This window comes from Helicoverpa armigera, chromosome 15 (assembly GCF_030705265.1).
Source record: "Helicoverpa armigera isolate CAAS_96S chromosome 15, ASM3070526v1, whole genome shotgun sequence".
Lineage (NCBI taxonomy): Eukaryota > Metazoa > Arthropoda > Insecta > Lepidoptera > Noctuidae > Helicoverpa > Helicoverpa armigera.
The window spans coordinates 7,925,249-7,942,516 of NC_087134.1; the positions used below are offsets into that span (position 1 = coordinate 7,925,249).

At 38.8% G+C, this 17,268-nt stretch overlaps 3 protein-coding genes across 4 annotated transcripts in view; 1 reads left to right on the plus strand and 2 right to left on the minus strand.

Moving 5' to 3' along the window:
• The window catches only part of LOC110378316 (guanine nucleotide exchange factor subunit Rich), a 41,426-nt gene that overhangs the window by 15,542 nt on the left and 8,616 nt on the right, over positions 1–17,268 (plus strand). Inside the window, 7 exon segments of the mRNA XM_064037971.1 lie at positions 4,386–4,629; positions 5,025–5,134; positions 5,920–6,147; positions 6,757–6,900; positions 7,464–7,578; positions 8,054–8,178; positions 8,621–8,784. Coding sequence (XP_063894041.1) covers positions 4,386–4,629; positions 5,025–5,134; positions 5,920–6,147; positions 6,757–6,900; positions 7,464–7,578; positions 8,054–8,178; positions 8,621–8,784 — 1,130 coding nt within the window.
• Positions 1,525–4,324, minus strand: LOC110378321 (cuticle protein). Its single transcript, XM_021337531.3, has 4 exons — positions 3,098–4,324; positions 2,920–3,018; positions 2,750–2,846; positions 1,525–2,666 (listed from the first exon to the last, which is right to left on the minus strand). Exons 1-4 carry the CDS (start codon positions 3,113–3,115, stop codon positions 1,741–1,743), a joined length of 1,140 nt encoding a protein of 379 aa, XP_021193206.3. The 5' UTR covers positions 3,116–4,324; the 3' UTR covers positions 1,525–1,740.
• Positions 9,081–17,085, minus strand: LOC135117806 (uncharacterized). Of its 2 annotated transcripts, XM_064037969.1 has the most exons (3): positions 16,576–17,085; positions 16,276–16,489; positions 9,081–16,160 (listed from the first exon to the last, which is right to left on the minus strand). In XM_064037969.1, exon 3 carries the CDS (start codon positions 14,805–14,807, stop codon positions 9,609–9,611), a length of 5,199 nt encoding a protein of 1,732 aa, XP_063894039.1. In that variant the 5' UTR covers positions 14,808–16,160; positions 16,276–16,489; positions 16,576–17,085; the 3' UTR covers positions 9,081–9,608. The 2 variants fall into 2 exon arrangements, with proteins under 2 accessions (XP_063894039.1, XP_063894040.1); XM_064037970.1 differs by lacking the exon at positions 16,276–16,489.

Genomic DNA, 17,268 nt, shown 5'->3' on the forward strand with positions numbered 1-17,268 from the left:
CATAACACACTCTCATTTACATTGACTTTCTTTTTGGCATTACAGTAGTAATATAACAGTGATTATAGCAATGTTAGAATGACCAAACAATGGAACAATTTGGACAGACGACCCTATAAAGGTCACCGGAACACGCTGGATACAGGTCGCCTCCAACAGGTATCTGTGGAGATCTAAGGGGGAGGCCTATATTCAGCAGTGGACGTCCTATGGCTGAGATGATGATGATGAGAAAGAGCAAAAGAGAATGTTAAACCTTTTGTTTCTATGCTTGCAGTGCAGTTCGAAATAGCTAACTATAAATAAATATAAATAATCTTGAAAATGTTTAGCCAAAACTCATCCCTACTACATAAAAAATATTACACGATGACTCGATGGTAGTTAATGATAGTTCTGTAATTTAAATTAACTTTTGATATGATTTCGATCTAATCATAGCGAATTCCAATGTCTTTATTGTTAGCAAGCGTTGGTCTTTACCAAGCTTAGCGGAATGTTGAAGATCGATTACTCAAACAATTGTAGGCTTTCTTAAATGTCTTAAAAATAGTAATCTATTTCATCTTGTGTATAGGTGTAATCCATACGAGCCAGCCAGTCTATTCATTGCAAAAAAATATGTACCACTAAATTATGTATTGAATTTTTTAACTTCTTTTTCTTCAAACTACAAGATTATTTGTGTATTTATGAAGCTTAAACATCTTGAGTACCTATAATCTTGAGAAAGCGCACCTACCTATTATATAATAATTGTGCGAAAACTGTCGATTTGTTTAAAATTCAACCGAATAATTGTTGCTACTTTGTAGTTGTTATTATGTAGTCAGCAAACTGATTAGTGATTACAGATTTCCTGTTTATTTGGTGATAATTAAAATGTTCTCGATGAACTATGCATTGGCAACTGTTTCCTGCGTCCAAAGCCGATTGCCGTCTCCACTTGTCTTCAAACGAAATCCCAATTATTAGTGCAATTTACACTGATCAGGCCGAATTTGTACCTCCAAAGGATAAATCTGTTTGTTTAAGGACCGTGGTGACTTATAGTATGTTAGAACAGTTCAAGCATTATTTCTACCATAGCGTTCATCTTCGTCAACTTTTCATATATATCGATAAGTATTAGGTAACAGTACCCCGTCGTGCTACTGACTTTCCCACCATACTGCCAAGAAAATCGTACAACCAGGAGATACAAATGGGTTTCTTAATGTTTTCGTGACATCATGAGATTTTGTTGTTACGAAATCTGCCGACTGAATATGTATGTCCAAAACAGATATAGCCGTTATTTCAGACAGACTTTTGGCGTGGGTATTATTAAGGCATTGTGTACCTATGTTTAACTAAGACGTTGTATCAAACAAGTTGACTGGTACTAATAATAGACTATTTGTTGGTAATAAGTTGCCTGGTTAAATAAAAGTATGTTGCGTAGTTTAGTTAGTGGTTATTCTGTGAAAGAAAAAGTTCATAACTCGGGGATCGAATTTAATTCAGACCAATAAAACAACTGTGTATAACCACATGGTGGTCTATGCTTTATTAGTGCTAGTCTGACTTATAATTAGTAACATAAATATTAAATAGCTTATGTACAAAAGTTACTTGACTTTATCGTCCTCCTTTAACTCTCTGTAAAGAGGACTCAACTTAGTAAAGTATAGAAGTAGTAGTAGTAGCAATGGACAGCGGCATCAAGTTGAAATTTCTCTAGGTTAGGTATAAAATTAATCAGTGTTTGCCATAAAGAGATCCTATTGAGCCGCCAGCGCCCCACGTATTCAGAATGCCGTGACCAAGGTCACTTAATCCTCCACTGACTCCAATAGGGGCTTTGATGTATCCACCGCCTAAGTTCCCGAGTCCGGCGTACCCTGCCAGAGCATCGCCTTTCAGGCCTCCGTATCCGCCTAATCCGATCAAAGCATCGCCTTTCAGTCCTCCTAAGCCGCCATATCCTAGTAGGCCATCACCTTTCAGGCCCGCAATGCTTGCATATCCTAGACCGTCACCCTTCAGGCCTCCATAACCGCCATATCCTAAAAGACCATCGCCCTTCAGTCCCGCGTATCCTCCGATGCCTGCCAAATTAATAGGAGCTTTCAACAGAGGCAGACCTGAGTAACCTCCCAAACCTTCTGTTATTATTGGTCCAGATTTGATTATGGGACCCGGCAGAGGAGCAGAGTATACTGGGCCAGCCTTGTAAATGGGGCCGGGGAGTCCTCCGTACGAGGGCAATAATGGAGCTATGGGTGCAATGGGTTTTGCAATCGCTCCTAATGATCCATATCCAATGGGTGCAATTGGCGCAATCGGTGTTTTGATTATTGGTGCTATCGGGGCGATGGGCGCAACTGCTATGGGAGCCGCTTTTATAAGATTAGCAGAAGATACAGCTCCTCCAATAATTGGGCCTGAGATAAGAGGCGCGCCAGCTAATCCTCCCAGTTTGGCTATAGGTCCAACGGAAATTGGGGCAATGGCTGAACCATGTCCTAATATTGGAATGGGTGCTTTGTAGATGGATGCTGGGGCTGACACGGGATGCAGGTTAGGTCCAAGGCGCTTCACAACAGCATTGAAACCTGATTTATCGTCTGCCCAATATTCTACTATACGTAAACTGCCGTCTGGCTCCACCAGTGAGTAAGCTCCTGTAACAAAAATCGGATTATATTATATCTATGCTGATTAATCTGTAAATTATATAGAACTTTCCAAAGAAGATCTCTCGTACCTTTAACTACGTCTCCGTCTCGTTTCTCCCATTGTGCCTTGTTGTCTCCCGTGTGAGGGTCTCTCACTGCATACTCGAAGGCATATCTGGGATAGGCCTACAAAACACATTCCATGAATTGAATAAACAGCCGATGTTAATGGTAATAAATTATCGTTTGTAACACTCACATAATAATCTACTGAGGCATGACCCGGTGCGTATACTAGTCCTCCTCCCAATAGTCCGTCAGCCACGACAGACGCCGTCAAGGCGAGGAGGCACGATATCTGTAAAATGGAAACACTACTTCACAAACTTATCCTCGTGGCCAATAATCTTATACAAAGCGAAAACAAATCCACTGACCGCTACGTAAATATTCATTATGCCGGAGACGCACTGACAGTTGATGTCAAAAACGCACTGCTAGGCAAAGTACACTCTGAAGGCATTTATAGGCGATTGCTTTAGACCTTCATATCCTATGTTGCGGATGTGGAATGTTTGGTGCGCACTCGCTCTAGCTGTAACAACAATCACCCAGAGTTGCATCAGGCTTCCTCATTTTCATAGAACAGCCTTCGGCCAGTGAAAACGCGAGTTAATATGTAAAGAGGGCTCAATGCCTCGGTGCGCAGGACGAGCACCTCAAACATTTTCAGTTAACTTCAGATCGGAAACTGATCAATTGCGCGCATGATTTATTTGATTAGGAACCATCCGTAATAACTTAATATTTCAAAATAAAACATATTGGGTGGTTCCTATGTGCTGACTGCTGGGTTGTATTGCTGCAATCTAAAATAGTTAAACGTTAATGATACGACGTTTTGCTCCAATTGCGTGTGCGGTGCGTGCCGCGCCGCGCGTCGTGAACGCCCGCTTATTGCACGCTCCACTGACGGATGTCGGTCAGTGTGATCATTATCAGATATTACTTGTATAACATAACGCATCAATCTTTCTGCACTTGTTTTATATGCGATCGTGAACTTGATACTATGTTGTTATAGACTTCAAGGTACAAATTGCACCTGCATATAATGTATAAGTAGTTCAATAAATACGCGAAAACGTGAACTAACAACGAAACATTCCAGTCTGCATTTGGTCTATAACATTAAATTATGTTCGGAAACAGGGTATATTTATTAGCAGAGGTAATTTGATTGTATCTCGAACGGCTTTAAATGCAGTAGATTTCAAGATAACTATTATTGATACAGGGACCCAAATTAATGTTCCGCAGCAAGCGATTAAAGTGCATAAAATAAATCTGTTTATTATCGACCAATAAATAATTAGACAGTGAATTATAAAACGCCATTATATTGAGTTTTGTTCGATACTGTAATAATCTGGACTAGATCCGCTTGGTTGCCCCACATTTGTATATTAATTACAGATTTAACTTGATAGCTACTGTCTCACAATATCTTAATACACCTAGAATAGTGTCGAGCCACGAAAACATGGAATTTAAGTGCGCTCTTTTAGGTACTTTACACTATGTTAGTATATCATTAAACGTCTAAAATCATACAAGTCGGAGGTACTGCCTGTGAAAATCATATTTTTTTATCAGTATGAAATGACGTGATCTATTACAATACAATACCAGCACCCAAATTCATGAAGTAATTTTTGTCTGCAGGCTTACAGCTGCCTTCCAGCCACAGTCCTCGCCTCTTGCGTGGAAAGTGTCTGGTCATGTGGCAGCGTCTCCGGCTCCCAGACCCAGCTGTCCCGAGCTCTATGGCTGTGGTGTGGAGCCCTAGGCGCGAGGGTGTGGCTGCCTCTGCTGCCGAGAGACGCCACCAGACACCCCGACTCGGGGAGACATACGTTCATGGCTAAGAGGATCATGCTACCTTTCCATCTGAATATTTATCCACTGAGTAAGTATATCTGAGACAAGTATATCACTTAGGACTCGTGTAGAAAGAAATGACTACTAAATAATGAATGTTTCCTGTATAGTTTCATACTAGAATGACTGGTCTTAATGGTGTAACTTTATCTATAACCGCCATTTGAGTGAGCTATTTTAATAGACTGTCTAGGAGTAGCAAAAGACGCATATTTTCTCCTTAATTTTTTTCCTATTATGTTTATATTGTCCTTGTGTATATGCGTCTTTACATGCGCAAGAAAAATAAAACTTATTTTCTTTCTTTCAAAAGTCTTAATTAATTTAAATAGCATAATGAACTGTTTTCTTTTGGTAAATAAGTTGGCATTTCTGATCACCATATTTCACTCTTAATACGAGTACTTGTGTTTTTGTTGCCAGCAATTTTATTCGACGACGCTATCCTCCTGGGCGCTGAGAACGACACAACGCTGTACGCTTCTGACTCAAACTCAGTGTTCTCCTTACCATTCTGCGTTGTCAATAGAACGGTAAGCTTAATTCTAGAAAATAAATTTTATTTTATCTAAATATTTCATAAAAATATGTATGACAATGTATGTTGTCGCAAGGTCTTTCTCAGCTTATTTTTTGGCACTGATTGATGCAAAGCGTAACCTCTTTTCAGATATACTTTAAAGCGCTCTTTTCCCATTCTTTTCTCATCTTTATACTCTGTCAGCAAGATATATATGTCATGATAGGTACAGCCCTATCATCCATAAACAAAAGAAACTTAACAAGAACCTGTATATATGTTACAGTTATATCCGACTTCCTTTCTTACAAACCTAATTAGCACTTGAACCAATAATCTTTATTACAACAACAAAAACGTTTCTTCCGGGTAACGTCGACTGTTTCGCGCCTAAATAATTAATGATATCCGAAATAACCTGACATTGCTTTGAAATTGATGTTTCCTCAAAGTATCCTTTTTGTTAGGGTGTTGATACTAAAATGCAATAAGTCATTATATGAAACTTGATATTCACTAGTTGACCAATTTCAAGAAGTCCAGTAGCGCAGAGTAATAAATTCTAGTCGGTTGGAGTAATTTAGATTCGTTTAAAGGTATTTATAAAAGTTAAAAGATAGGCTGTCATGACATAGCTGATCCACAGCCATAAATAATTAATTTTCATAATCAAACCTCAAACCAAAAAATACAGATGTTCTTTGAAAATAAGTCTGTTAAGAAACTATTATATTATTATTATTGCTTGGGTATGTATTTCCAAAGTATTATTTTCTTTACTGTGTTCTTCTTTTCCAGAGCCAAGTCTACCTACACCAAATTCTACGACAGCTACTTCGCCGTAACCTAGGATACCATGCCTGGGAGATCGCGAGGTCCTGTTCACAGCTCGCGTACTTCCCGCACTCCTTGGAACTGCTGCTGCATGAGGTGTTGGAGGAAGAGGCCACGAGTAAGGAGCCCATACCAGATGCACAGCTGCCCTCGATTATAGAGTTCGTGCATGAGTTTCCCGTGTATTTGCAGGTGAGTGAAAGGGTAGTAGAAAGTATTTACCACAGAGTACATTGTATATACTATATACTGAAAATGTATGTACGTAGAACTTTGTCACAACGAGTGTTTGTCTGTCATGGCCGCCACTGAGCTTTATCTGCATTTGATACCTCGTTGCTGGATAGAGGTGACACTGAGGCCTATATCCAGCAGTTCTCGAACACCTGTGCGCTAAATCATTCAAACGGCAAAACATTTTTTTTTTTTCAATATCCTCACTCCCCCTCATGATTCTTTTTCGCTAGTATGTGGTAATCTTAAAGGAACTTCAAGTTATTAATAGAGGAATAACACCAATACCCAATAGTATGCATTTAGTCTTACAAAACTTACTTTAATTAATTTTCCTCAGTGAGTCACACTTGAGGCGTTGCATGCAAATGAACAAATAGTCCATTACACATGCTGTTAGTCAAATGGGGCGGATATCATGTAAATTGTAAATAAATGATGGTACTGACAGGTGCTGTCAGGAAAAACCAAATGAATAATATATGTATTGCTATTGCCACAGATATTCTTTTACATACTGTACTTTAGTTCACTGATATTGATATTTATGGTATTATTTTCTTCTAGACTGTAGTGCAATGCGCAAGAAAAACAGAAATTGCGCTATGGGCGTATCTATTCTCAGCAGCCGGAAAACCAAAGGAATTGTTCCAAGAATGTCTGCACCGCAAGATGTTGGACACAGCGGCTTCATATTTGATCATATTACAGGTATTTATACAATATTTTTCAATGAAAGCTGTTATTATTATAATAAGTAATGATTCTGAATTAATTTTGTTTTCTTCTTGCAGCTATTAAAGGTACATTATAACTATAATGTCAGCTTTTTATCGCGCAGTCTATACTATACCATAGACTCGATCATTTTGATTAGAAACTTCTTTCTCAAAATCTGACCAAAGACTAGCCTAGCTGTTATGCTTTTGCCACTTAAAAAAGCGAACCGAAAACGTGGCGTGGCAAAAGCAATTTTTGAATTTAGAATGACCTGCATTCGCTTTTGTGTTTGCTGTGCATATAAAATGTATTTACCGTACGTTGAATCAATGTATCTTAGCTAGTCTTAAGTTACTACATTTTCTATTCCGTTAGCAATCTGCCAACTTCAGATTTGCCAAGATACAAGGTGTTAGCCTTTTGCTACGCTTTCGGTTCGTATTACCGTGGCTTGAGATTGTTTTTTTAAGTTGAGGATACTTCATAAAATTATTTCAATTTAGTTATTGTCTATCTTTGTATAGATAAATATTTCCTCATTAAACGTGTTCTAGAACTTGGAAAGTTCAGCGGTGAGCAGACAGCTGGCGACGCAACTCCTGGACACGGCGCTGCAGCAGGAGAGGTGGGATCTCGCCAGGGATCTCGTCAGATTCCTCAGGGCTATAGGTGAGGAAACCTACAAAAAAAAATCGAATTGTTATTTGAAACTTTTCCTGTTTGGGAAGTCGGTTAATAAATAAGTTTCGCACACTTAGGTACTCGTCCTTTTTCAACTTTTCTTTGACTCTATTTTGAACTTGAAGTAAATTTTACATATTTTTTCTACTCACTTTTCAAGGTTTCGTACCCACAGGAAGCTGGAAGAAGCTGGAAACTTAGAAGCGCTTATCGGCGCTTAACAGCGCTGGTAACCCGCGCAGGAAAAATATATGAACACGCGCCGATAAGCGCTTATAATGTTCATAGCCTCGTTATCTGTCCATCTAGCACCAGCAGTGTATCTCATGTACCTTGATAGTTAGACAGTTGTCGTTTTCATAGATTTTGTATTTCTTATTTATTTATTTTTCCGTTTATATACAGTTAAATTTTAAAAGTTATTTAAAATAACTAAATTATGTATTATCTGTTTTATTTCCAGATCCTAACGACGTGGATTCACCGCGGAACTCGGTGAACGTTCAAGCGAAGTATGGACAAGTGGTGCAGTCGCAGACTGTCAGCCCCAACGCCGAGGACTTGTCCGTTATATTGGGCAGTATGCAGGTAAGCTATTGTGAGGATTACGTTGTTGTTTCCTTTGTAGGGTGAGGTGTAAGTTTGGAGTTGGCAGAATTAGTTTTTTTTTTTAACTGGTAATGAGGGTCGACTTGAGAGTGAGTAAAAGTTGAAAAATGACCCTATTGGTGAAATCACACCTGTAAGAATCGGTTGAATAGTCCGAATCTAGGAGAATCAAAGATAAGCTTGACATTTTACAGAATTCGATCCCTTCGCCGCGGTCGATTCTTACAGGTGTACGTTCACCACTAGTCTTACTTTAAAATAAACTTCTCAATATTTTTAAACACGGGACTTGTACGCAATAATCATCTTGCTATGCGATAATCATCTTGTTATAAAGATCATACGGAGCAGATACGTTCATTTAAGCCATACATTCAAAAGTTCATTCGTTCAATTAACTTATCACCCGTTCCGCTCTCAGTTGGCAGGTGGTCGTGGACGCAGCTTCAGCACGACAGTGTCTCCGCGCGAGCCGTCGCCCCCCGCGCACGCGCCGCCGCCCCCCGCGCCGCCACCACATGCCCCTCCTGCTAGAGCCACAGCTGCTGTTAAGAGGAAGAAGTCGGTGCCTGCTAGGGCTGACAGGTAATGAAACCAGTGTTAATAAGCTGTTTTGATTTTCTAAATTCTCATATTTCTGCAGAAAACTTTATAATGCCAATTACCTACATATACGCAGTTACCTACTTTGCGCAATTATCTACTTGGCGCATATTTTTGCGCAATTATTAACTTTGCGCAATTATCTACTTTGCGCATATTTTTGCGCAATTATCTACTTTGCGCACAGGTTTGCGCAATAACCTTCTATGCGCATATTTTAGAGTAGATAGATTGTACAACGTCCCAAAAATATCTCGCAAGAGAATAAAACAATCGTGTCCAGAGCAAGACAATTTATTGCACATAAAACTGCATAGGTCGTATATCGGCGGAGAATCTTAACACCGCGATGTAGAAAAATGACGTTTCGGCACAGCGCCATCTGTTATCGATTTGCGGTACTAACGGTAAACAAACTTTATCGATTTTGTATGGCAGTTTCACGTAGTATTATAAATTATGTAAACAGAATAGACATTCCGCCCACCATGGACGGCACTGTCCATCAACCAAATCATGACAATATTAACTTAAATTAATTTGGTTTCGACAATGCATAAAAATCTAAACTAAAGCCTTATGTCTACAATACAAGAACATGCTTTATGTAATACAAATGCAATAAACAACAAAAAAAAACAAGTGAAATGTACAGGTTCATCCCTTAGGTAATAAACATACAAAAAAAAAAACAAAAGTAAAAACAAGTGAAAGATACAAAATCATTCAAGTAGATTCACAAACCGTGTATAAGAAATGTAAAATAAACTATATATAAACTTCAACAATATGGTGATAAACAACAACTAAGTAGTTACAGGTAACATAATTAATTTAGATATGGGTCTTTTAATCTCACTATTTTTACAGCGTATTGTTACAACGCGAGTAATATTGTCCAAACCTGGATGCCTATTTGTAACGATACCGTATAGCCATCGAGCAGGTGGAAGACCATCTTCCTTCACCAGAACTACGTCTCCAATCTCAGGTTCAGGCTTACAGTCTGTCCATTTATATCGGTGTTGCAATTGAGTTAAGTACTCCAGTGACCATCTACGCCAGAAATTTTGAAGCATTTTCTGTGTAAGATGCCACCGCTTCAGATTACTAACAGACGAATTTTCATAATTAACGTCGGGTACAGTTACCAGAGGTTCACCCACGAGAAAGTGCCCAGGCGTCAATGGACATGAGTCCTCTGGATTGTTAGAAAGCTGACAAATAGGCCTCGAGTTTAGGCAGGCCTCAATTTGAGCCAGCACAGTTGTCATTTCTTCAAAAGTCAATGTGCTGGTGCCTATAATTCTTTTTAAATGGTGCTTCGTGGACTTGACACCCGCCTCCCACAATCCTCCAAAATTTGGAGCATGGGGAGGTATGAAATGCCAAGTCGTACCATTCATAGAAAGGAAATCAGCTATTTCCGAAGCTACCATAGACCTTTCAGCGTTGAATAATTGTCGCAATTCTTTCGCACTACCAACAAATGTGGTCCCGTTATCACTCCACAGGTCCAATACTCGGCCACGTCGGGCTACAAAACGCTTAAAAGACGCTAGAAAACTCTGAGCAGTCATGTCGCTGACAACCTCGAGGTGAATAGCCCGAGTGGACATGCAGACAAATAAGCAGATATACCCCTTCGTAGAGTGATGACCACGACCTTTAGAGCTTCGGACGCTGATTGGACCAGCGTAATCTACCCCACTGCATTGAAACGGCTTCTGAACAGACACCCTGGACTTCGGTAACTGACCCATCATTGGTTGGTGTGTTTGTGTGGAATGTCGAATACAAATTACACACTTATGAACGTGTTGCCTAACGAGAGTCCTTGCATTGAGTATCCAGTATTTGGATCTTAAGTAATTCAGCATCAATTGCGGCCCGCCATGCAAAGTTCTCTCGTGAGCCTCTGCAATCAAAAGATTGGTAAAGTGTGATTTGTGAGGAATCAAAATGGGATGCTTCATATTATCATTAATAGAAGCGCGGTGCAAGCGGCCGCCAACTCTTAAAATGCCATCATCGTCGAGAAAAGGGCTCAACGAGGTAAGTTTAGTATTCTTATTTAATTTACGATTCTTCTTTACAGCTTCTATTTCATCACTAAACGACTGGAGTTGGCAGAGTTTGACACAGGTAAGTATAGCTTCATTTAATTCCTTTGTAGTAAGCCAAGTAGTTAGTTTAATTCTATCACATTCTAATTCCTTCATCCATAGAAACCTTCTACAATAAGCTATTACTCTTACTAACCTACTGAACTTAGAAAATCTAGTTAAAATACTATCATGAAATTCTACTGCAGTTGCATGACACTTTGTTTTTATCTTTCTTTCTTCTAACGTAGTTCCTTGAATATATGCTCTATTATAATCTATTTTATCATTCTGCAACCATACTGGACCCTTTTTCCAGAGTTGCAGGTCACTACATTCAGAAGGACTAACCCCCCGAGATGCGCAATCTGCTGGATTTTCCGACGACACCACATGTGACCACTGACTTCTATCCATTATGGTAAGTATTTCGGAAACCCGATTCGCGATGAACGTTTTCCACCGACTAGGGTGGCTGCTTAACCACGCCAATACGACGGATGAGTCTGTCCACGCATGTAAGTGCTGCTTGGGAACTTCTAGTGTTGTAGCGACTTCCTCAAGAAGTTTTGCAAGCAAGACAGCTCCACAGAGCTCTAAACGAGGGATTGATACCTGCTTAACAGGAGCAACCTTAGTCTTTGCAGTCACCAAGTTTGTATGAATGTGTCCTTCTCTGTCAATGATGCGAACGTATACCACCGCGGCGTATGCTACATTGGATGCATCTGAAAAGCCATGTAATTCTAGAACTCTGTTATCTTTGCTAGAGTTGATCCAACGAGGCAGACGAAACTTAACAAGGTTACGAAGGTTTTCTCGAAAGTCAAGCCATTCTTTCAGCAATGGTGCAGGTAGTTCTGCATCCCATTCGATCCCAGTCATCCATATTCGTTGAATGAACACCTTCGCAGTAATGATTGTCGGTGCTAACCATCCAAGGGGATCGAATAATCGTGCTATGTCTGAAATAACCTTACGCTTCGTAACTGGTAAATCTAGCTCCTTAAGTTGAATTGTGTAAACGAACTCGTCATTGTCTTTGTCCCACGTTAAGCCTAATATTTTCGAAATAGCATCAGTTTTTAATACCATGTTCCCTTGTGTTTGTGATATTTGTTGACCGTCTTCAATTAATTTTAATAATTCTTCGTTGTTACTAGCCCACTTTTGAAGCTGAAACCCTCCACGTTTAAGTAACTCAGTTATCTGCTTATATATTACTCCCTCTTCTATGGTTTGACAGCCTGCCATAAGGTCATCCATGTAGAAATCTGAAAGAACACGGGTTTTTGCTAAAGGGAATTCAGCGCCTTCGTCCTGAGCTAACTGCTGCAATGATCTTACTGCCAGGTAAGGCGCCGATGAAGTTCCAAAAGTTACTCGCAAATGACGTAACACCTGAATTTCGTCATCTGGATTCTCCCGCCATAATATGCGCTGAAAATCTGTGTGTTCATCGCATACCCTAACCTGCCTGTACATCTTAACGATGTCTGCGACCAGACAGATAGGTTCACGACGCCACCGCATGATAATATGACGAAGATCAGGTTGTAGAGGAGGACCCACCATTAAATCGTGATTAAGAGACACTCCGTTGCTGCCTACACATGATGCATCAAACACAATGCGCAACTTTGTTGTACTCTTGTCGTTTCGAATGACGGCATGATGAGGTAGGTACACAGCACTTTCCTTGTCACTATCTCGTACTATATCCATATGATTCAGATCTAGGTACTCCTTGATAACCGCTGAATACTGAGCCTTGAAGTCTGGATTCTTTAGAAATCGCTTTTCTAAGGTTAAAAAGCGTTTGAGAGCAATGTCCTTTGATCCCCCATATTTACAAGCAGGATCACTTGACCTGAAGGGCATGTGCACGATATAGCGACCAGATTCATCTCGCTTAGTCGTGCCCTTGAATATCTCTTCGCACTTCTGCTCTTCTGGGGTCAAGTACGCCTTATCGTTAAGGCCCTTGGGCTCAGCTTCTAGCTCCCAGAATTTTTTAAGGAGACTATTTTCATCTGTGAGAGTAGAATGCAGTGTAACGACGGTATTGTGGCATGTTTCGCTTTGGTTGATTTCACCTATTTGACCAGATAAGATCCATCCTAGTCTTGTGTTTTGCGCGATGAGTTGACTGGATGAACCTTTGATTAAACCTTCTAACAAAATCTGGCCATAAACTTCGGCGCCTAAAAGCAAGTCAATCTTGTTCGGCGTATCGAACGAAGGATCTGCTAAAGCCAAAGACGAAATTGTGGTTAAAACGTTTGCCATAACTTTCCTTTCCGGTAAAATAGTCGTTAACTTCTTTAAAACATAAGCCTTAACCGTGAAAATAAAACTAGGGTCAATGCGTGATTTAACCTTAATAAGAACCATCGAATTTAGTGGAATTGATGATTTGTCTTGATCACAACCTATACCTGAAATTGAACCCTTAGTTGGTATTCTTTTAAGACCTAAGAGCTGGACTGCGGACTCCGTCACAAACGAAGCCTGAGATCCCTGGTCTAACAGAGATCTTAATACTATAGCAGTACCGCTCTTTGATTCCGCTGCAATCAGCGCAGTAGCCAATAATATTTGGCTATGACTATTAGCAAAACAACTTACAATATTGGTGGAATTGCTCTGGTTTGAAGTGGTAACAGCTGACCCACTACCTTCGACAACTTGATCCGGGTTGTTACTATCACCACCTGATTTGGAGACGTTTTTGAGATGAAGAAGACTATGATGCTTCCTTTTACATATATGACATCTAGAAGACTGGCGGCATGCATATACGGAGTGATTTGCCCCTAGACAATTATAACATAAACCATTTGTTTGGACAAAATTACGACGCTTTTCAATATCGAGACCGGCAAACCTTTTACAATTAGCAAGCTTGTGGTTATCCTGACAACATATACACAATGTAGTAGACACATGAAGTGATTTGACTGGCACATTACGATTGGACTGACGACCTTGACCTTTGTTATCTAAAAATTCCAAAGACCGAAATCTTTGTTCAAGAAAAGATTTAAACTGATTCATTGTAGGCAATTCGTCTGAACAATCGCTAATTTTCATCTCCCATTGTTTACGTGACTCAGTATCTAGTTTTAAACTCAATACATAAATAACTATTACATCCCAATGATCAACCATTATACCTAAATTTTGCAAAGCATGTAAACATTCATTGGAAGTATCTAATAATTCCTTAATCGCACTAGAAGATTCTGTTACAATATTCTTTTGACTCATAAAACGTTTAATTATACAATTTGCTAAATACTTTTTGTTATTATAGCGATTCTCTAATTGACTCCAACAAGTTGCATAATTACTACTAGTAATAGGAATGTGCCGTAAAAGACCTTCAGCCTCTCCAGACAAATGTGATTTCAAATAGTGCAACTTTTGAACATCGTCAAGTGCACTGTTATCGTGTATTAAGGATTTAAACAAGTCTCTAAAACTAATCCATTCAGAATAACTTCCGCTAAACATAGGCAATTCAATTTTAGGTAATTTCACAAAAGATGTCTCTTTAGAACCCTTCGCAGAAGATTCAAGCACTTTAGCTGAACTATCGGAACAAACAATTTTTTTCAATGCTTCCTTCAACTCTGCTTTATACTCGGTAAATAATTCTTCCGTAGTCTCGTAAACATTTTTTAAGTTATATTCAGATTTTTCGTAATCCATGGACTTAACAGATGACACAATTTTCATGTGAGTTTCAAAAAAAGCTGACCAGTTAGCTTCTAAATTTTCTAGTCTAGTTTCTATATAAGAACTAGTTAGTCGCTCCTTAGGTGATTTCTTAAAATTAGACCTTGCTTTACTGATGGTAGATTGTAAATTAAATTGTAAGTTACTCAACGCTTCCATGTTGAAATATTAAAGTCTTTCACTAATTTTATACTAAGTCCGTGGCCAACACGTAAAAAATCACAAGTCTTTTAACTTATTAAACTTCGCTGCAAAATCGGGCATAGGTTCCCCGTAGTTCACTTTTTATTGAAATTATTCTAAGTCCATGCACACGTTAAATTTTCTAAGTCCAAATTGTTAAGTAAAGGAGAATGCCCGTTTTGTTAGGAGATTTGGGCCCCCAGAAAAAAATTGCGTGCCATGGTGGTTTTAACTTTATTTTGAAGAACGACAATTACCTTTTCAGACCCTGAAAACAATTTATAATTTTTCACCCTAGTTTCCGAGAATTATTGATTTTTTTCTGATGAAGAAATTGAGGTTATTAGACAATATTTTTTCAAAAACAATTTGCGTTAAAACAATAAAATATTTTTAGTATTAATATTGATTCCCAAATGAAATAAAAACATCAGATATCATCTTTTCTTGGTAAATAATATGTTAAACTGTTTATCTTGCAGTCAGCGGAAGTAGGTTTTGCTGGCACCAGTAGAAATAAATATACTTAGGGCTAAATTGGTTGGAGTAGCATGTGGCTACGTTACAACAACCACAAGGAGATATCTTAAGTTAAGCTACTTGGTCAGATTGCACTTGGGTGACCATCCATTACAAACTTCAGCTGGGTGGCTGCTAGTACTTACATTTAAACTGCTGATTCTGGGTGCATTATTTATACTTGTTATGAGTAGCTAGAATCCAGAAAGTGTGACAACCACTTACCAAGAGGTAACATGTTATAACCCAGTGTATCGGGTATGGAGGTCAGATGGGCAGTCACTCTTTGAGCAATACTGTATTCAGCGGCATCGGTTAGACTAAAAGCCGACCCCAAGATTGTTGGCAAACTGGTAGGTACCTAGTATATACGAGTATGTATGACATATATGACAGCATCTCCTGCAAGCGACATAGTAAAATCACTGCTCTGCTACTTAGTAAGATCGCTGTGCCATCTATGATTAGCTGTAGTTTATTTTACAAAGGGCTTAATTATAAAGGAGTTTAAAATATAGTAAATGCTATACAGATGTTTAATAAGAAAAAACACAACCAATTAAAATAATAGACATTTATTCTTCAAGGAATATGTTGTCTAGAAATTGTGCTGGAGTGCTTATATCATTAAAGCGGTGCCAGCGGTGGTGGTACAGGAATCATCATATCTGTAATTATGTTTCCATCCATGATACCAGTCTCCGGTGCAGACTCCACAGTGTGTTGGCTACTGCCAGCAACGGGTTGCCTCCGGACTTGTCTTGATTCAGCCGCCCAACAAGGAACACAAACTCGTTCCAAATGCAACACCTAATAACAAAAATATTATATTTAGATACTTGATATTCATTAATATTGAATTAGTTCAACACACATACATATGCATTCATACATTAAGTTTAAATAAATAAGAATAAACACTTACGTGATGTACTGGTGTCCATCTTAGTATAACATTCCTTTGAGGAACTATCTTGACTGACTCTATGAGTTCTGCGACTTGCTATTGACAAGCCACATGCGTAGCATATGTTTAGGTGTCCACGAGCAGGGGATACAAGTGACAGATTTGAGTTAGATGCTGTCTGGTTTTGTAATAATACAAAACATTTCACACACAGGATATCATCAGAAGATATCTGGAAAAAATGACAAAATAAAATGTAACGTAGTTTAGACAGTTTAGAGACGTGTGAAATCCACAAACATAATAAAACAAACTTACCAATGTAGGTGTTACCCGGGATCTTACAAGGATAAGCATTGGTTCATCTATTTCTTCAATTTAACGTCTACGAAGATTAGGCGCTATACGTAAAGAGCAATTAACACACCGGCGAGACAAAGAGTAGTTTACTCGACTTCTACCAGGTGCAGACATTTTTCCGGAGTAAAACAACAATATCACTAAAAACAAGAGTCCAATGCTCACGAGTCAATGTGCTCACTTGTCACTAAGAAAAGAGTCCAATATCTAAAAAAAACCCACTGGAGGCACGAAAACGATTAGCTCGACAGTTTTTACGCAAATTGTAACGATCAGAAGCAAATACGGAGGAATAAATTCAACTCTACGCATAACAACCGGCACGAAAACAATTTGAATGACGTATTGATTTGACAGATAGACTCGCGTTCCGAGTAGATGTTACCATGTTAAATATTTTGTTAATTGATTTTCTAAATCGATTTGTTATAAATAATATCATTTACTAATTATTGTGTTATTGTTGTATTCCATGTAGGTATGGTGTTAGGTGTAACCGTTTTATAGATATAGTTTAGTGGTGACTTTTGTTAGTGTTGATATTTTATTGTTTGTGCAACAGTTATAAACAGTTTTTCTTTCTTCTTTTCTTGTTTACTATTTACGAGTGCATACTTAATATATATACTTGTACATTTTGATATAAGAGAA